Source organism: Clarias gariepinus, chromosome 11 (assembly GCF_024256425.1).
Source record: "Clarias gariepinus isolate MV-2021 ecotype Netherlands chromosome 11, CGAR_prim_01v2, whole genome shotgun sequence".
In the NCBI taxonomy this organism is placed as follows: Eukaryota; Metazoa; Chordata; class Actinopteri; order Siluriformes; family Clariidae; genus Clarias; species Clarias gariepinus.
The window spans coordinates 30587762-30608330 of NC_071110.1; the positions used below are offsets into that span (position 1 = coordinate 30587762).

Sequence of the window (20569 nt, forward strand, 5' to 3'; positions counted from 1 at the left end):
AACAATTTGTCATCTTTTATTTTGTTCCCTTTTTCTACTTTCCTATACTTTCCTTTCTAAATATTCTTTCCTTTTGCTTTTTTCCGGTCCACCAATGTTCCTGTGCTTTCCAAACACCCAGGATGTTTCATTCCTTTTATGAATGTACTTTTTTTTCTGGTAAACTTTGAATAGTGTGGGACCAAATTTATCATACCCCTGTGTCTGCTTTTTGTTTTTAGGTGTTTTTTTTTCTTTGCAGAACTGAACACAATACTAGTGAATCAAATACTAGTGAATTGAACAGTGTAATCTCCTGGAGTGTTAAGGTAATGAGCGCCACAATGAATCAGATTGATGGATTGATTCCTTTGACATTGTCCCAATGAATCAGGTAAAGAAATCGATTCATTTAAATTGTCACAGTGAATCAAATCAGGGAACTGATTCGTTCAAGATTGTCTTAATGAATCAAGGGAATGAATTAATTCATTTGATATTGATAACAATGAATCAGGTGAAGGAATCAATACATTTGATGTCATCATTCAGTGAATCAAATGAATGAATTGATTCATTTAATCTGTTTAGCTAATGATAATCAATAGAGTAATAGTTCACTGCATTTTATTCAAATTTTAATACTCACCAACACTCAGCGTCAACGTTTGTGATTGCAATTTCATTCGTAAAGGGCTTTTATCTAATTTAATCAAAATACCATCTACTGTACCACAAACATAGAAATATCATTCTAGTGATAATGAAATGATTAATTTCGCCTCTCATTCTTACAAACACATACAAATTCATAGTTAAAAAATGCTAATTGTTTTTTGTTCACCTCATGAAAACCTTAAAAATAAAATCTCCATAGAAAACTAAATGAATAATCAAACATGCAAAAACTTAAAAGATGTCATTTCTTATAGCTTACACCCACATGTACTGATAACAAATATGATGCTATTCAGATAGCTAGTTGTAATACTGTATATTAAATAGAAAATTATTAGTTTGTAGTGCCAAAGGAGCTTATTTAATAAAATGATGACGTCAGACGTTTCTATGTTAACAGCACTGTATTGCTTTTTGTAAAAAAAAAAGAAAAGAAAAAGAAAAATTGAATATTAAAATATTCCAGATGTAAAGCAATACTACAGTGAACTCACATTGAATTTGATTCCTATATTTATTTTAGATGAATGTGGGTCACACGTGGAGATCTTTGAGAATAAAAACTATAAAATATAATAGCGTGCAGTAAACATAACGTACCTCATCTGAACACTTTTACTGCAAAAGTGTAATTCTGCGTCAAAAGAAACGATGAAAAGACATAAAGAAGAATATTTTAGAAATGAGGTAAAAATGAAATTTTAAAGAATTTTGTATGTTCAAATTAATTTGGGACCTTATTAAAGTTTTCAAATATTTTCAGTTCAAGCGCTGTATAAAATATTAGTTGAATATAACTATTTATAACAATAGAGATTTAAGTAACATATTTATAATTAAATATTAAAATTTATAATTAAATTATTACAGAATTACAGTCCCACATGGCGTGCAAATAAGTAAATAAATAAATAAATAATATAAAATAAACTTAAAACACCTACAGTATATATTCCACATACAAAAAAATTACCTTGAAAATGACAATATTATTCTTTTGTTTTACATTATAATTAAAAAACATAACTTTTTTATTTTTAAATGAAAAATATATTTATTAAATGAAATGAGTTTAATTCAGGGTTTTCACTTTTATTTCCAATCCATCAAATTGGTGATTTGAATGTTACGTGCTAATTAATAATTTTAAAATCAAAAGTGAGTTGTGGGTTATCTTTATTTAAGGGCTTTATAGGACAAAATTGTGTGAGTATAAAAATATAAAGTACCGATTTAGCCCTATGTGTGTGATATAAATAAATTTTATTTGAAAAAAACAAAGATTTTTTATTTTATGTCTCTCTTTTCTCATCTTAGATATCTTTTTCTTTACTTAGCTCTCAAATTGTTGTTTACATTTCTTTTTTGGAGAAAATATTTATCTGTTGATATCCTGTGAGATAAACTGAAAGTAATAGAATGCAATACAGTATCTGATCATTTCTTAAAATCATACACAAGAAGAAAAAGAAACTAGTCATATCCCAAAATCAGAGTGCACTTATCAGAGACATGTTTTTATACATGAAACAACCTACAACGTATACAGGATAAACAAATGTTCTCTGTGTTTTCAAGGAAGGATGGAATATTGTTGGAGAAATATTATTTACATTTGAAAATAAATGTTTTTTTTTTATCCTGCTTGTAACACAAACTTCTCAACTTGTGACAGTTTAAACTGTATAAATGATGCTATAAGTGCTTATTATTATTATTATTATTATTACATTTTTTAAGTACATTTGGTTGGTTTTTATTTTTGTTGGATATATTGGATATAGAGACGTGTAGAACGTGAAACTATATTGTTATGGTGAGTTTTGTTTTATAATTATGTTGTGCAAAATGATGCTTATGGCTATTTAGAGTCATCTACCTTTTTTTATTATTTATGGACATTTTGAGATCATGGTGTTACTGTGTGGGAAGATTCCATATCTTTTGAATCGTTATTAAAAAGATGGACTAGATCCACGACTCTGTGATTGTAATGAAGTGTGTATGGAAAAACTCATGAAGTGTGGTTCCACGATTAGGTTGATTATTATCCAACCCTGATGTGTTTTATTGATTTATGTAGACCAAATCATCTAACAATTCCCGTCCTATTATCTACTGTCACATGATAAGGATGAAGACTAACACATGATTCCTCCGGCCAAACACTGCTCATTAAAATTCTCCAGGATCACAGGGTGGTGTAACACACTCACAAGTAAGCGCTATCCACCTTCTTCAGAATGCCAGGGTTAGCTAGGGTCGCTATGATTGACAGGAGAGACCAAGAACATGCCCCTTCCACCCAGACATCATGGCCAATTTATGCATCTCCTGATGGTATTGCAAACTCTTTTATGTTGTGGCACTCGGGAAGCCGTATCCTTTAAATACACACTTAGCGAGCATCAAAATTAAACGTGTGTGTACTGTATGTGTGCGTGTGTGCATTTTGTCAGATGGCACACTTATGTAATTACAGTGTGGGGGCAAAAATGATGTACGGTAAGGGTCTCCAACACACACATATTCACTCTCTCTCTCTCTCTCTCACACACACACACACACACAGAGAAACCACACATCACACTTGCAAATTAGAGCGCTTTGCAAAAATTACACCAAATCGCCCACCTCTCTCTCTCTCTCTCTCTCTCTCTTAAACACACACACACACACACACACACACACACTGTTTAGACAGAAAGCTGCCTATTGTCTTTGGCCACCTAGATTTCACATCTGCGCTTTCTCAATTTAAATCCAATAAATGTCATTACTTCATATTGGCTGTGCGCGCACGCACACACACACACACACACACACACACACAGAGGTTTAATAATATAAATTAAAAATACACCTTGTGACTAATTTCTCCACATTCCACCCTGCTGTGTGATTATTATGGGCTGTGAGTCACGGTTGTCGTGGAAATTGCTTGCTTTATGGTGATCAGTTTGGAGTGTAATTGGGACACATTGGGAGTAATCATACCGGGGTACGAAGTGAGAGCAGCTAAGAAGCTTTAACTGTCTAAATTACTCTTAAAGAAACATTTTTCCTGATTGTGTATCTTACAGTAATCGCAAACCGTCCTATGGTGATGGAATTTAGGGCAATCGACAGAAACTTCATGGTAACATCAGGGCGATTCCACAGGTGATTAATCAAAAGCAATTCTGCTGATATCTCCTAAACACTCCTAACATCCAGTATTACAGATTTCTAACACATATTACATGCAATGCAATAATAATAATAAAAAAAAAAAACACTGCAAACAACTCATATCCATATAGTCAACATAGACAACAGCTCCTACACAGGGACTTGTATAGTAAACATTTCACATACTCTAAGAATAAGAAAAATGTTTTAGGACACTTTTATTTATCAGATAGAGAACAAGCAAAAGAGTCGGGTAGGTAAGAACATGTCTCTAACTAACATGGCTATCAGACACTTCAACTACAGTTAATACAACTACTGTATATACAGTAAGTGCCCTTTCCAAGTACTTGTTTGTAAGTCCAATTTGTTCGTAAGTCCAACAAACATTGTCTAGGTACTAGGATACTAACACATGTTACTAACACATACAACTAACATTGATCTTTGTTCCATGATCTTGTCCTTGTTCTTTATTTCATTGGCAAATGTACTGTCAACCTGACAATGCCAAATGTCAATGACTTACACGCTCAGAGCGCGGTCACTCAGTCATTAGCTTAGAGCGCCGTCACTCACTGCTTGATCTGCTAAAGGGAATCACAGTTTGTCAATTTTCAAAACATAGGAGAGAGAGACGCACACCATGACTCAACCACGACACATCACACTGTTTATGGTGTATATACAGTCAATTACATTTTTTTTAATATCTCCCTGATATCAAGACTGATCGGTAGACTGCTGAATAGAGATGATTTAGCAGCAGGGCTCATCACCACATAAATAGTAAACATAAATGTTACTTTATCAGTTGTTGTAATAAATGTGCAAAAATATTTTCCCAAAAATACTAAATGATTTCCAGACACTTGTGGCAGTGCTAAGTTTAACTTATTACTACCTGTATTAGCACACAGGACATTGCTCAAGCTTTTGTAAATCATGCTTAATGACTTCTAAGCCATTAGGTATTACTAACTGAATCACTGCTTTCTGACAGAGGGACTCTGTTGGCAAACTTGAAACTTTAACAGTAAACCTTTATAATGACATTTGCTTTTTGCCTTCTTTTGAGGATTTCACGGAAATGTGACGTTGCATTGTTGTTAAACAGAATCATCTCACGCACTGCTACAGCTTTTTCTCTTTTTTATCAACTTTTTTTTTTCATGCAGGTCGTTGTTGCAGTACAGTTATTCAAAAAACATTCACTACAATTGGACACAAAATAAAAAAAAAACCTTTTATGTGCACACACACATGATCGCAGTGTTATAGTTAACAGTACACAGGCGCCCGAATGTTGCCCATATGAGTGAAGCATGTGCACTGAGACCAAGCATAGGAAATGATTACCCACAATCCCACAGTGAGAGAGAGAACCATTGGCTCAGTTGTGATCATGTGACGCTCGGCAGAGAAAGCTATATGCACTACTCATATTGCAAGACCTCGCTTGTTTACTGAATTATAACTTATTAAAAAAAATCTTCTCGTCTTGCAAAACACTCACAGACAGGCTACTCGCAATCCAAGGTTTCACTGTAATTGTTTAAACCTGCACTTTTGAAAGTACTGCAGTACATATGTTTACAGTAAACAGGTAAACAAAGAAACTTTAAATTTTTCACCTTTGTGGTTAAATTACAAGAAAATTATAATTTTCAAATATTCATATTTAGGAAATAATCAAATAATGCCATGTGATTTTATTTGTGTGTAATACTTCTAGAACAATACTGTAGATTTCGGTGTAGATTTTTAACCTAATCTATGACAAAACCGATATGGCATTGAGTAATTAAGTAACAACAACTAAAGTCAGTTGTTACTTTAAGACATGAAGGTCAGTTGTTCTGTAGTATACAACAGTATTGTGTCAAGTGCATTTGCAAAACCCATCAAGCCCCATGATGAAACTGTCTGTCATGGAGACCTTCACAAGAAAGCAAGACCAAAACTTACCTAAGTTCACTTTTTCAGAATTTAAATTGAGCTGCAGTATTGCAAATTTGCAAATAGCTGATTTAATTAAATTAATATAAGGGGCAGTGATGGGCATACCGCTTTATCCTGTATTCAGAGTCACAGGGGGCCTGGAGTTTATCCCAGGAGACTTACTGCATGAGGTAAGGTACACCCTGTGTACCTTGCCTATCCATTGCAGGGCACACACACACATACTACGGGCAATTTGGGAATGCCAATTAACCTAATCTGCATATTTTTGGACTTGGGAGGAAACCCACCAAACACAGGGAGAACATGCAAACTCCATGCACACACAGACGGGAATCGAGCCTGGCTGGGAATCAAACCCGGGCCCTGGAGGTGCAAAGCAACAGTGCTAACTACTCCACCGTGTCACCTAATTTGGAAACACCAATGAGCCTAATCTTCATGTCTTTGGACTGTGAGAGGAAACCAGAGCACCTCAAAAGTCAAGTACTCACCTTAAAGTATATTGAGTATCAAAATGTACTGGGCTTGTATTAGTTCCCTCTCCCTCTCTCTCTCACTTTCTCTTTTTTTCTGCTTCCTGACTGTGAATGTGCTATTTCCGTCTGTCTGCTCCCAGCTCCCATTCTGGGACCTATAACGTTGTTAAGCATGTTTCTAAGGAAACACGTTTACACATAAGTCAGCAGATGGCTAAATTCCCACACACCTCTGTGCTTATGCGAAATGCCATGCAGAGACGTAGTGAAGTAAAAGTACAGATATTTCCTGCATGATGTGGTGAAGTAAAATTAAAAAAGGAAAAAATAATAATAAAACTACTCAAGTAAACTATGTTAAATATCTAAATTTACTTAGTAACTTTTTAGGTCAGTCCAATATTTCTAATCACTTGGAAAAACAGGTGGGTTTAAACAAACAGTGTCATTCTACGTTGTTTAACAAGTCTAGGTGTAAATATCAGGAAATATCAGAAGAGGTGAAATTTTGATCCAGCGTCTCTCATGTTCGTCCTTTCATGCCAAACCAAAATGTCTTCAGTTTATAGCAAAAACAAGCCAAAAGAAAAAACTACATTAAATGGCTTGGCTGTTTCAATACCTTTAAATAAAACTGGGTAAGTAAAAATGCTTTGATAAATTGACCTAAAGGGTCCTAGACATAAAATTATTTTTGCTACATTCACTTAGACAGTATATGACTTTCTTACATAAAATTAGATCTGGGTCGTGCATGAGAAACGTCAGTGGCAGCAAATTAATCAGCCTACAAATTAATCAAGCCTGAATTAAATCAGAGGCCAATTAAATTTAATCAGTCTTTCCACACAGACTCTGATTAGATCACTGATTAAGGCTGAATCCAAAATTACCGCCTGCTCCCTATCTAAACTGCACTACATAGAACTGGAAATAAATTCTTTCTGCATTCAGTGTCCCTCTGTAGTGTCTTACACACCCAGCGGAGAGGCTTTTATTTTATTCAGCTAAATGAATTCTTCAGTGAAAGTTAAATTAGAGCTTCAATTTCCTCACTTAAGTCAAGGAAGATTCACAAACTACCTAAGTACTGTAACTGAAATCAACATAATTGGATATTTTGTGAATCTTCCTTGACTTGAGTAAAGAATTTGAAGCTCTAATTTAACTTTCACGGAAGAATTTATCCAGACAAGCTAAGTCTAACAATGATTTTGTTGCTACGTTCTCAAATGTTAGTTAGCATTGATAAGAACTTTGACCATGTAAACTATCTGAAAACTAATCAGTAGTTGTGATAAAGCAAACTGCTATGATCAATACTATGTGTGCGTAGCAGTAGCAGATAAAACCATTAAAGGTTAAAGGTTAGATTTGTTAGGAATATATGTCAATTTCACGATCAACTAGATAGCTGATTTAAAATAATTACTTAAAGCCTTTACAAACACATTATTTTATATTATTATTTTATTTAATGTGGTGATGTGAATAGAAAATAATTAGACATATATAACATGGTAGATGTAAGAAAAGCTAAAAGAAAGTTAAGACAACTAAAAACTGACTTATGTAACAGTAACAATTATCATTCTTTGTTACTTCCTGCCTCTGCCTAGACATCCTGTTTTTCATGATTCAGCATGATTCGCCTTACACATTAAACATCAAGTCGATAAAAGCTTGTGTGCAGTTTTGCTGTTTTTATTCCCCTCCGAATATCCAGTTAAACTTTTGTTTTTCATTCAGATTCCTGAAACATTTCCAGTAACATTTTGTAACAATCTTATCCACAATGGTATAAATAAAATTAAAGAATTAGAAAATGTAAAAAGTACACAAACAACAATTTTGAAACCTTAGCATAAAACAGAGAAAACAGATAGATAGATCAGTATAAATGTGGACAAACAGACAGACAGACAGACAGACAGACAGACAAAGAAATGGAAGGACAAATAGATACATAGACAAACAGGTGGACAGACACAGACAGACAGACAGACAGATATACACAGATCAGGGATCAGGTGTAGCATTGGACTACGGTTCAAAAGGTCCCAGGTTCAAACCACAGTTGGGCCCTTGAGCAAGGCCCTCAACTGCTCAGATTACAGATGTACAGACAGATGTACACACAGATAGATACTATATATATATACATAGAAAAATAAATGGAAGGAGTGACAAAATAGCCAACAGACAAATAGATAGATCAACAGAGAGGTAAAAAAATAAACAGACAGGCGGAAACACAGATAGATAGATAGATAGATAGATCGATAAATCGATAGATAGATAGATAGATAGATAGATAGATAGATAGATAGATAGATAGATAGATAGATAGATGAAAAGACTAATGGATAGAAAAACTGACAGACACTTAGATACATAGATTAACAAACAGATAAATATGTAGTTTTTTTAACTTAAAGATAATTTTAACTTATACATATGTTCTCACAGACCCATGCAAAAGCACCATACAAATAAATATAAATAAATATATTTTATTATTTATAAAATAATTATAAAATTAATAGACAGATAGATAGATCAACTGAGAGGGGGAACAGATAGATAGATAGATAGATAGATAGATAGATAGATAGATAGAGGGACTGGAGGGACTGACCAATTAACCAAAAGACAAACAGACAGATCAACAGAGAGGTAAAAAAACAACAGACAAACAGCCAGGCAGGCAGATAGATAGACAAATAGTGGGCAGATAGATGGATCAACAGAAACTTATGAACAGAATTTTTAAAATTCTTTATACAATTTCTTATAAAATATAATTTATTTATTTATATATATATCAGTACGGGACATGAACTAAACACTGCATCATATCTGTGTAACACTCAGATCCTGAGATCGTTTTATCTAATTAAACACCCCTTTGATGTGTGTAACGCGCGCGCGCTCTCTCTCTCTCTTTCTCAGAAAGTACCGTCCGCTCGTGCGCGCGCGCCGAACACCTCCCGGCCCTGTGGCTGCGTCACTGTCACGTGACTGCTGTCACATGATAAGAGCGGGAAGTTGGCCGTAGTTGTTGTGCAGCAGGACGGGGGGAGACGCCAGGAGTCGCCAGGAGTCTCAGCAGCCTCAGCAGCCTCAGCAGCTCCGCAGCTCCGCAGGAAGTGTTTGTGCGCGCTCGTGTGTGTGTCTGTGATTTATCGTTTCCCTCCGTCCGGGATTCTTAGCGGTTAGTTAGTTAGTCAGTCCAGCGCGGGCAGTGTGTGTGTGTGTGTGCGGGATGAAGGCGGTTCTGCTGTGTTTGGTGGCGTTGTGCTGCCTGGGCGGCTCGTTAGGGGACACACCAGCTAACTGCACTTATGAGGAGCTGCTGGGGACCTGGGTGTTCCAGCTGTCTAAGGGGGGACAGGACAAGAACATCGACTGCTCCACTGCTGGTGAGGGGGAGAGAGAGCAATGTCTGTCTGGGTTACACATTATTACCCTGGAGGAGTTTGATTTATTATGCTTTTAACTGTCTAGTGTAAATGGGGGAAGTGTGTGTGTGTGTGTGTGTGTGTGTGTGTGTGTGTGTGTGTGTGTGTGCACAATGTTGTGTTTAATAAAGTTGGTTTTATGTCTTTTGTCCAGGTCCGACGGTGAAGTCTGTGACCGTGCATTTACAGAAGTTATCTCAGGCTGTTGATGATCTTGGAAACACAGGCTTCTTCACCATCATCTACAACCAGGGCTTCGAGGTGGTGCTCAACAACTACAAATGGTTCGGCTTCTTTAAGGTCAGTGCTTGTGCAATGTTGCCCCCACAACACTCCCACCCATACACACACACACACACACACACACACGTTCACTCTTGCACACATGCACGCAAAGGTTATTTTTCGTTTCAGATAACTCCATGTGACTCATGCCTAGACTTGCTCGGAAATATTAAACTTCCTGTTTCACACCGAAGCACATGACGGTCTTGTAATGAGGTCTGGTTCAAAGTCCTGCTTTCTTCACATGATGCATCTCGTTTCAAGCTTAACACAGAAGTGTGTGTAAAGTAATATGTTCTAACAGGGGAGGATTTGTTGAGTTGAGACTCTAATGTAACAGTGCACTGAATAATGTTATGAATTAACGATAAAAAGCCTTGAGCTGCTGGATGGAAAATGATCAACTATCTATTTCACAATCCTGAATTTGGCTTTCTCATTCCTCTACAATTAACAGACAGATAAACAGACAAATAAATAGGACTAATAGACAGGGATCAACATACGGACTGACAATCAGAAAAATAGTAAGTGCGCAGATGCACTTTGTATGTACTTTGCCATAAAAGGCTGCATCAAGGCTGCACTGCATTTTATTTAATTTCTTAGTTCCTTTTATTTATTTATTTTTGTGTTTGTAGATTTTTATTTTTTATTTTTCCCTAAGCATTGCACTAGTAACTTCTGGTCAGTTCTTGCATTACTGTGTGTACTGACTACACACTGTCTTGCATATAATCGCATTGTTGTCTCTTTCTGCTGGATATCTGGAATTTCTTTCAGAATCAATACATTATTTATCTATAGATGGCTATTAATTCCTATATAGTTAACTGGTCAATCATTAACACATGACCTGTAGAGAGCCGTTCTCGTGATTCCACTTTAAAAACGTAACCTCCCTTCCTGTTAAAACGTCTTGTGATGGGTCCAGTCACATGCTGTCTTTTGACCTAGTGATTGAAATTTCAGTTGTAAAACATCGCAGCTTTTCCTTTTTTTTTTTCCTGTTTACCACCAACACATGACTCTAAGCTTTCACTTCTCAAATTATGGAGAAAAAAATCTATCTTTCTAGATACTCTGTAATAAAAAAAATCTCAGGTTGATTTTTATGCTTTATGTAAATTTTTATTTTTTTTATTTTTTTCTCCCCCTCCTCACTCAGTATACTCAAGAGGGCTCGGTGGTCAAGAGTTACTGCGACCAGACGCTTCCTGGTTGGGTTCATGATGTTCTGGGTAACAACTGGGCCTGTTTCACCGGGAAGAAAGTTCAGCGCTTGGCTCCTAAAACCTCCTACACCCCTGAACCTAACCCGTGAGTGTGTTAATGGGGTGATGAGTTAATATTGTTGATGTGTTGTGTGCATGTATACAACTCGTAATGGTGTGTTTCAGGTTCCTGCAGCTTTTTAAGCATGACATGAGCTTTGTGGAGCGCATCAACTCGGTCCAGAACTCATGGAGAGCCACAGCCTACAGGGAGCACGAGCTCCTCACCATCCAAGAGTTAACACGGAGAGCCGGAGGTCGCAAGTCCCACTTCCCACGGTGTGTGTGCACACACGTTTTAATTGTTGTTTCATGCTAGTCCTCTTCCCCTTTTTTAAAAAAAATATTTATTTATTTTAAATAAAATAATGATGGTACAAAAGGTAAAAACGCAAGGAAAAGAAGATACTAAGGGGAAAAGCATTATGCATCTTTTGTGTTTCTTTAATTTTATAATATTTGCCCCCCTCTTTTTGCTGCATTTATTAAAAAAAAAACCCCCTTTTTTTTTTTTTTTAAATAAAAACACTTGCATGTATACATCTAATTTTATTTATTTTTAAAAAAAATATGTATGTGTGGATAAGTTTAGTATCAATATTTATGCAAGTTTTTCTTTTCCTGTTTTTTTTTTTTTTTTTTTTTTTTTAAATAAAGATTTTCTGATCATTGCTTTGAGCTTATGCAAATAATCCTGACTCCGCCCCCTTGTTCCTCAGGCGTGTTAAGTCCACCCCCGCCTCCCCAGAGCTACTCAAGAAGGCCGCCAGTCTGCCAGAGCAGTGGGACTGGAGGAATGTGAACGGAGTCAGTTACGTCAATCCGATACGCAATCAAGGTGCGGGATTCGCTTTGAATGTCTTTAGATAAGGGCGTGGCCTGTAGACGCATTGATAACCTCAAGTACGGCATGTGATTAAAGTTTATTTCTGCAGTCACTAATTACTGTATGTTGATTAAATAATTATAATGTATAACTTTATTTTATAGAAGTTAAGCATTTATAAATAAAGGTATTATGTGTATATATAAAATTTTATTATAATTAGGGATGCACCGAAATGAAAATTCTGGGCCGAAAACGAAACCGAAATTTTTGGATGCACTTGGCCGAAAACCGATACCGAAACCGAAAATGGCTTCATTAAAAAACATGTTTAAAATATTTTCTTTTTGTTTGTATTAAAAACCTACAAATTAATTAAAATTATTGCAACTTTGCTGTCCTCATCTGAAACTTTGAAGTGCTTCCAAACCGCCGACATACTCCGTGTTTGATGCGTAATGACAGCGCGAACGAGACGGGAGGATGGGAGAGGCGTGGCGACAATTTCGGCTTTTATTTTCGGCGCTTTCTTACGTTTCGGCCGAAACCGATAATGCTATTTCGGCCGAAAATTTTCGGCGGCCGAAATTTCGGTGCATCCCTAATTATAATAGATCTGTATACAAGTTGAATTTTTATTATTGAATAATTCATATGAAATGCAGTGAAAAATATGAAAATGAAAAACAGTTAATTTTAGTGACATATAAAAGAGGTGGTAATTTTGTAATTATTTTTTTTAGAAATGAATTGTGTAAGTATGATTAAGAATAAATGAGCAAGATGAAGGTCAATTTATAATCTTGATCGACAAATAGGGTCATGTGGAAGCTGCTACTCGTTTGCCACGATGGGGATGCTGGAGGCGCGGATCCGAATCCAGACCAACAACACCCAGCAGCCGATCTTTAGTCCTCAGCAAGTTGTCTCCTGCTCGCAGTACTCCCAGCGTACACACACACACACACTTCTGTTCCTGAGACGAGTTACAAGCTGAATCAGTACTCGAGTGTCCTGGTGTGCTTGTTCTTTTAAGCATGCATCATTCAAGTGCACTACATGGAGTCTGAAATGTCAAGTGCACTTAAAAATAAATTTTAAACTTTATTTTTTTTTTAAATAGGGATTGAAATTGCATGCACTAGTTGTGGTGGATGAGGCTGTATGTAAATTGAATGGCAGAGCAACAATACTGGGAGCTCTATATTTCTGTACAATGGCAACTTGACTGTTACATATCAATATTTTATATCTATAGATAGATAGAGGGATGGATGTTTGGGACTTGGCCTTATATTTTATGTTAAGTTAATAACATCAAGTCCTACACCCTAAATAACTGCTCTGAAGTCTTGGTTTTGTGTAATATAATGGCCTCTGGACTCTTCCTAGTGCACTTCACATGCTATAACAGAAATCATATTTTAATTTAATACCGGTTGTTATGGAGATGTAATTTTTCCTTAATTCTGCGCTTTCTGGGTTGTTTCAGGTTGTGACGGTGGCTTCCCGTACCTGATCGGTAAATACGTGCAGGACTTCGGCATAGTCGAGGAGAAGTGCTTCCCTTACACCGGCAAAGACTCTCCCTGCTCTGTTTCGGCCGACTGTCCTCGCAATTACGTCTCCGATTACCACTACATAGGCGGCTTCTACGGAGGATGCAGCGAAGCAGCCATGATGATCGAGCTGGTAAATAACGGCCCAATGGGCGTGGCCTTCGAGGTGTACTCCGACTTCATGAACTACAAAGATGGCATCTACCATCACACCGGCCTGCGTGACTCCATCAATCCATTTGAGCTGACCAATCACGCAGTGCTGCTGATCGGTTATGGGCAGAGTCAGAAGACCGGGGAGAAGTACTGGATCGTGAAGAACAGCTGGGGAACCGGCTGGGGCGAAGATGGTTACTTCCGCATCCGGCGCGGGGTGGACGAGTGCGCTATAGAGAGCATCGCCGTGGCAGTCACACCCATCGCCCAGCTGTGAGGTCACTTCCTGGTTTGCTCTCCGATCTTGTGCGTCTCTGCCTTTGCTATCATGATTACATGAGAATACCCAAGTGTTCAAGATTGAATTGTTTGTTTGTTTTTAAAAGGGAAATTTAAGCCAAGCTATTGCTCCTGCTGCTTTGAATTAGATGATCTGATATGGCTGTGGCCCAAATCCTTTCTTTGTTTACTAGTTATGGCATGAAGTGCACTATGTAGCCTAGGAAATGTGATGATTGCTTGAGCTTTATTACAAGGTACAAACCAATTATGATCTCAAGAATGTTAACAGTTTATTTTAGAATTCACGGTCCCATCTGTAACCAGTGAGATTTTTTATAAAATTATGATTTTTTTATTATTTTTAATCCTGTAGTTCAGGTTCCATTTCACTGTGGTGCCTTCAGGACTCATAATGGAGCCGCTTCATTTCAAAAGGGATTGTTTTTTCCCCTCATGTGTTGCAAAAACTGTTGTTCATTGCTCTGTCCCAATCCACTTTCTTCACTTTTGTCTAATAACTTGCACTTGGTCCTTTTTTAGCAAAAAAAAAAAAATTATTTCCCCACAAGGGTAAAAGGGGAATTTTCATTATTTTTCTTTTGGCCACTTTTCTCAGGTGTTTCTTACAAATCACTTCTCTCTCACATGCAGATGTGCATACTGTTTTTGGTTAAAACGTCACTGCCTTGTGGTTTAAAAATGTTCAGACATTTCAAATTTGACTTTTAAATCTGATCAGTTTTATGCAAACTTTTTTTTTTTTTTTTTTTTTTTAAACGTGTCCAATAAAGGCTGCCTTTTAAAGATTTATTTGCATGAGTGAGTTTCTTTAAAATGTAATAACCGAACATTCATTTGAAAGTCATTACTTCATCTCAAAAGTCCAGATGGTGCTTTTTTTTTTTTTTTTTTTTTTTTTTTTCCCCCAAGCAAAGTTGCACGCACCTAGTTGGTAAAAAAAAAAAAAAAAAAAATAATAATAAAATGCTTGTTTACAGCAGTTTGTCGATGACCTTAGCCAGTCACTTTAATCTTATAATATGGCTGATGGCCTTGTTTAAGGATCCGTCAATAGCACTTAAGGGTCCTTGAGCTCTTTATTTATATGAAATGCTATAATTATTCTCAAATGCTGTATAAATCTTGAGCATAAAGGAAGGGCCCTGAGAGGAAGAGTTTTTAGGTGTGCCAATACTTTTATTTTTTTAATTAAACTTGAATTAAACACCAGAGAACAATTTTTATACAGGGTGCCAATATTTATGAAGGATTACTAGTGTATACATAACAGTATTGATCTAGGTATTCTGAGTGCCAATACCCAAGATGTGCACTATGTAGGGTTCAATATGATTCAGGATCTTGCCCGAGTGATCTAATCCATAAATCCTCAGTTGGGGGGGGGGGTTACCTAAAGCACCGGATCAGCTCCGTCTCATTTGTGGCTCAACATGCAGCAGAGGGAGCACCGCTTTAAGGTCCTGGTGATCGGAGATCTCGGCGTGGGGAAGACCAGCATCATCAAGCGCTACGTGCACCAGCACTTCTCCGCTAACTACAGGGCCACCATCGGAGTGGACTTCGCCCTCAAAGTGCTCGACCTGGACCAGGACACGATCCGGGTGCAGCTGTGGGACATTGCAGGTGAAGATCTCACGCAAACATGCAGACGTTTATTATGAAGAAATGTTTGTAAAATCTGTTGATTTAAGAATTTCAGTTTATAATAAGTTTTTTTTGGCTGATGCTGATTCCTGCTTGTGGTTCCTCCATCGCAGCACGGGACTCTTAATGCCTCAAAATCTCTTGCAGAACAAAGTTTCTGTGTGTGACGCTCATGTGAAAAAGATTTCTCAAAGGTTTGGGCTCCGTTCCAGACTTTAAGCTGTTGTCTTTGTGTTATTTGTTGCTGAACCCCCTGGCAGAGGCAACCAGGTTTTGAGCTGGGGGTGAAACGGTTTTACAGATTTTGGTTCCATTTCAAATCCTTAAATTTATGACTAGTTAGAGTTCTCGGTTAAACTTTAGCTAGCTACTCATAACTACGTTCCTCATTTAAAAAAAAAAAAAAAAATTTGGGTTTTAGTTAGCTAGTGTCTCTTCCCCATATCACGTGTCTCCCTGCAGGTCAGGAACGTTTCGGGAACATGACACGTGTGTACTACCGCGACGCCATCGGTGCATTCGTGGTTTTCGATGTGACGCGGTCGTGCACGTTCGAGGCAGTGAGGAAGTGGAAGGAGGATTTAGACGACAAGGTGAATGTCTTTGGCGGGAATCGGATCGCTGCCGTGCTGCTCGCCAACAAATGTGACCAGGAAAAAGACGACGCTTTCGCAAAAACCTACCCCAGGATGGAGCAGTTCTGCCGAGAGCACGGCTTCATCAGCTGGTTCGAGACGTCAGCGAAGGTCCAGAATCTTTTATTTTTTACTGTTTGCTTTTTTATTTTATTTGATACATATTTAGCTATTTCCTTTTCCTCTTTTTTCTATCTTTCTTTTTATCTTTGCCTAATTTTTTTAAGTGAATTTTTTTATTTTAAGATTTTATTTCAACTTTTTAATATTATATTTAACTTGTATAACATTTTAACTTTTTTTTTTTACATTTATTTTAGATTTTTCTAGTTGTAAAAATATTTTCGAAGTTTTTTTAATTGATTTTATTTTAACTGTTTTTACTTTCTTTTTATTTAAAATTGTTAAATTATTTTACTCTTTAATAATTTCATCAAGAGTTCACGAAGTTTCATTTAGTCAGTTTATTTTTCATTATTTTGCCCTTTTCTTGCAAAATTATTCTATTTTTTAATCATTTTTTATCTTTTAGTGTTTTTATTTTTATTTTAATTCTTACTTTACATTTTTTCCTTTATTGTTTACATCATGTAATTTTATATTCATTATTATAATTTTTTTTTACATTTTACAGGTAATTTTTCTTTCATTTCTTTCTAATCTTTACGTTATTTCCTTTTAAATAATTAATGTCTGTATTTCTATGGTTTTTATTTAGTCTTTTTATTTGCATTTCTTTCTTTCTCTCTTTCTTCCTACTTAAATTGTATTTTTAAAATTATTATTGTATTCATTTTACTTTTTTATTTTACTTTTATTTACTTTTATTTTACTTTTAAATTTTATAAATAATTTTTCCTAGATTTCTATTCATTTTAGTTTGCACTTATTTTGTTCTTTTTTAAAATAAAAATTTAGCTAATCCAATTTTGTAAATTTCATGTTTTCTAATTTTTATTTATTTTCTTATTTATTCTGTGCCTAATTTTTTACTTGTTTCTTTGTTTTCTTTCATTTTCTATATTTTTGTCATTTTAAATTTATTTTGTTTACAAACTTTTACAATTTTTTTCTTTTCTAAATGTTTTTTTGTATTTTATTTGTTTTTCTTTCTTTCTTTCTTAAAAGCTTTAAACTTGCTTTCTTGCTTTTTAACATTCCTTTCTCTAGTAGTTACTTCCTTTCTTTTTGTCTTTTTTTCTTTCTTTTTCTGTATTCTTTAGTAAATTTCATTCTTTTACTTTTTGTGTTTACATCTTTTACTCTGTTCTTTGTATCTTTTTCCATATTTATTATTTTTATTAATTTTTTATCTGCCTTTCTTTTTTTATGTATTTGACAAAATTTCATTATCCATAAATGCTTTTTTACTTTTTAAATTTTTTGACTTAAATGTCTTCTCTCTCGCTCCCCCCTTCCATCATACCCCCCCCTACAGTCTTACTTTGTCTGTGTCTTGCTTCCTGCTGAGTCACAGAGTAATGAATATGCAGATAAGATGCAGCAAGTTATGAATATTCATTAGCGTATCAATCACACTTCCTGGTTGTGAAACTGTGTGTGAAGGCTCTCTCTCTCTCTCTCTCTCTCTGTAGGAGAACATTAATATAGATGAAGCAGTTACCTGTCTGGTGAGACACATCATGGCCAGTGAGACAGACCTGCTCCAGAGGGAGGACATGGACACGGTCTCCCTCAAACTGGATTTGGGACGCGGCCCACCCTGCTCCGCCTGCCTGAGGCCATAAATCCCTCCGTCCTCACGTCAACGGCATCCTTTACCTCTTTAACACACACATAGAACACAATATAAAACAACATACCGTCACCTCTGTGTGTGTGTGTGTACTGTATGTACAGTTGCTTGTCTGTGTTCTAGACAAAACAACTGTTACTTTATATCCGTGGCAACGGACTTCAAACCTCAGCAGCCTTATAGAGCCACACTGAACATCTCTCTCTCTTTCACTGTCTTTTTATCTCTTCCTTTTTTCACAGATAATTTCTAAATGAACAGGAACTTCATTTAATTGAATAAGGATGACAACGTTTATCTCAAAACATGCAAATTAGATAAATGTTAACAATTCATTCCTAATGACATCATAACCCATAATGTATGTCACTGGTATTAATTTAGCTGTGTGTGTGTGTGTGTCATGCTTTTATTAAATGTTAACCCATCATGATCAGATGTGTGGTCTACTGTGTTCAGTGAGTGATAGAACACTGGGGGTTGTGTTGTTACAGGAAATGAACCAGTAATGTGTCGAAATGATGGAACTGAGTTTCCTCTAACATTACATCATTTTCTTTATCACCTGTCATCTGTATAACAGAGAGAGATACTCAGGGTGTTGAAGTAACTGGATAAAGTGTGTGTGTGTGTGTGTGAGAGAGAGAGACCGAGAGATCACAAACCGGTCCAATCGATAAGGCCAACAGATCAAGTAAAAGGTCAACAGTGATCGATAGTCACATCTCATGTGACCCAAACAATAAAACACACACTTTGTCCATAAAACAAATAACAAATCTATCATTATTCACACACATTTTCTACAACGCCATTAAATGTAGAAAACTATCGTGTGTGAGAGAGAGAAGTTTAAAGGAAAGACCTTCAGGGATGGGAATATGAATAATGAGATGTTGAGTTTAATTAACAATGCTGCTCTTCAGGCGAATTTAAATGACATCACACACACACACACACACACACACACACATACACACACAGGCGTCCTCCAGTCTGGAGAGGACACAATTGATGGCACAGCCTGCCTGAATAAACATGCAGCCCGAGTGTGTCTTCTCGTTCAGAACACGCTGTGATTCTTTTCAGTGAATCGAATCATTTGACTCATTAAGATTCGATTCTTTCGGCTCTCAGCTGAATATGACTCGGTTTCTCTCCAAAAATGTATAAAGTTGTCATCAATTGCAATTGTTTTGGTACTGAAATGTCTGAAATTGTTCAACAGAATTATAGTCTATGTTCTCATTAACACAATAACATTATCTTAGTTCCATCACTGATTGATTGATTTAGTTTATTAATTAAAGTGTTCCAGGTGATGATGTTGACACAGTTCGTCTAGACTTGCGTATCCCCAGCCACGGATTTCAGCTCATCCTGTGGCACAACTAAACGCTCCCAGGCCAGCTATAACTCACGTTCATGAGGGTCCTGGGTGAGCCCGGAGGTTCTTCTGTCCAGTGTGACATGCGTGATACGATCACTAGCTGGAGAAAAAACAGAAATGTCTTCTCAGATGTAAGGAAGTGCACCGCTGTACTATAAAGGTTCTCCTGGATTGTTGTTATTACTGAGTAATCCATAAGCAGTCCATATCTCACCATCTCACCATCTCACACAGTCACTCAGACGTCTGCCTGCCAGTCCAGCATCCTCAAAGCAATCGTCCATCGATTCTTTAGAAACCCTGATTCTTTATCATAAAACAAGATTGCCATTTTAATGAATTAATGTTAAACACATTTTTCCTTCCTAATTTATATTGTATTTTTTATTTTATACTTTTTTCTTATTTTATTTTGCATATTTTTTTCCCTTTATTTCTTTTAAATTAAAATTTAGCTATTTTGCTATTTAATTTTTACTTTAATAATTTAATTATGTATTCTTTTGTTCATGTTTAGGTTATTTCTTTTGGTCTGTGATTTATTTATTTAGTTATTTTTCACTTTAAGTCTTATTTTTTTCTTTTTTCTTATTTTGGTCTAATTATTATTAGCTTTTCGTCTTTCTTTTTTATTTCTGCTTTAAATTTTTTAACCTTTATCTCTCACCGTATTTCTTTAATTTTTTATTTGTTAATTTTTATTTTTTTATTTTTTTTTGCCTTTACTTCGTTTAGTCTTTTTTTTTTCTGAACTACTCGCACACGCACTGTCGTTATTTTAATTTCTTTCTTTCTTTCATGCTTTTTTTAAACTTAACATTAAAAAATATATATATTTATTTTGCTTTTTCTATTTAATTTTATTTCTTTTTTTATTTATCTATTTATTTGTGTACAAAGCCAAAAGGTCTTGATACTTGGTTGGGATGAAGATGCCCTTACACTTAAACCCACCCTACACCTGCCTTTCACCGTGCGTCCTCCTTCCAGCAAGTCCAGGCTGTGGGTGGA

The 20569-nt window shown here is 35.9% G+C and overlaps 2 protein-coding genes across 2 annotated transcripts; both read left to right on the forward strand.

The window, feature by feature from the left end:
• Positions 1-9409: 9409 nt before the first annotated feature.
• ctsc (cathepsin C) lies at positions 9410-14918 on the forward strand. Its single transcript, XM_053507261.1, has 7 exons — positions 9410-9691; positions 9885-10030; positions 11184-11335; positions 11416-11568; positions 12009-12127; positions 12934-13065; positions 13608-14918. Exons 1-7 carry the CDS (start codon positions 9535-9537, stop codon positions 14105-14107), a joined length of 1359 nt encoding a protein of 452 aa, XP_053363236.1. The 5' UTR covers positions 9410-9534; the 3' UTR covers positions 14108-14918.
• Positions 14919-15532: 614 nt separating this feature from the next.
• Positions 15533-18558, forward strand: rab38a (RAB38a, member RAS oncogene family). Its single transcript, XM_053507653.1, has 3 exons — positions 15533-15756; positions 16240-16523; positions 18008-18558. Exons 1-3 carry the CDS (start codon positions 15564-15566, stop codon positions 18158-18160), a joined length of 630 nt encoding a protein of 209 aa, XP_053363628.1. The 5' UTR covers positions 15533-15563; the 3' UTR covers positions 18161-18558.
• Positions 18559-20569: the final 2011 nt, after the last annotated feature.

What these genes read in the sequence shown, in the direction of transcription:
- ctsc (XM_053507261.1), top strand. Translation starts at nt 9,535, where the DNA reads ATGAAGGCGGTTCTGCTGTGTTTGGTGGCGTTGTGCTGCCTGGGCGGC. An exon ending in CATCGACTGCTCCACTGCTG is followed by an intron (nt 9,692 to 9,884) that starts GTGAGGGGGAGA and finishes TCTTTTGTCCAG; the next exon opens with GTCCGACGGTGAAGTCTGTG. An exon ending in CTGCTCGCAGTACTCCCAGC is followed by an intron (nt 13,066 to 13,607) that starts GTACACACACAC and finishes GGGTTGTTTCAG; the next exon opens with GTTGTGACGGTGGCTTCCCG.
- rab38a (XM_053507653.1), top strand. Translation starts at nt 15,564, where the DNA reads ATGCAGCAGAGGGAGCACCGCTTTAAGGTCCTGGTGATCGGAGATCTC. An exon ending in GCAGCTGTGGGACATTGCAG is followed by an intron (nt 15,757 to 16,239) that starts GTGAAGATCTCA and finishes GTCTCCCTGCAG; the next exon opens with GTCAGGAACGTTTCGGGAAC. An exon ending in GGTTCGAGACGTCAGCGAAG is followed by an intron (nt 16,524 to 18,007) that starts GTCCAGAATCTT and finishes CTCTCTCTGTAG; the next exon opens with GAGAACATTAATATAGATGA.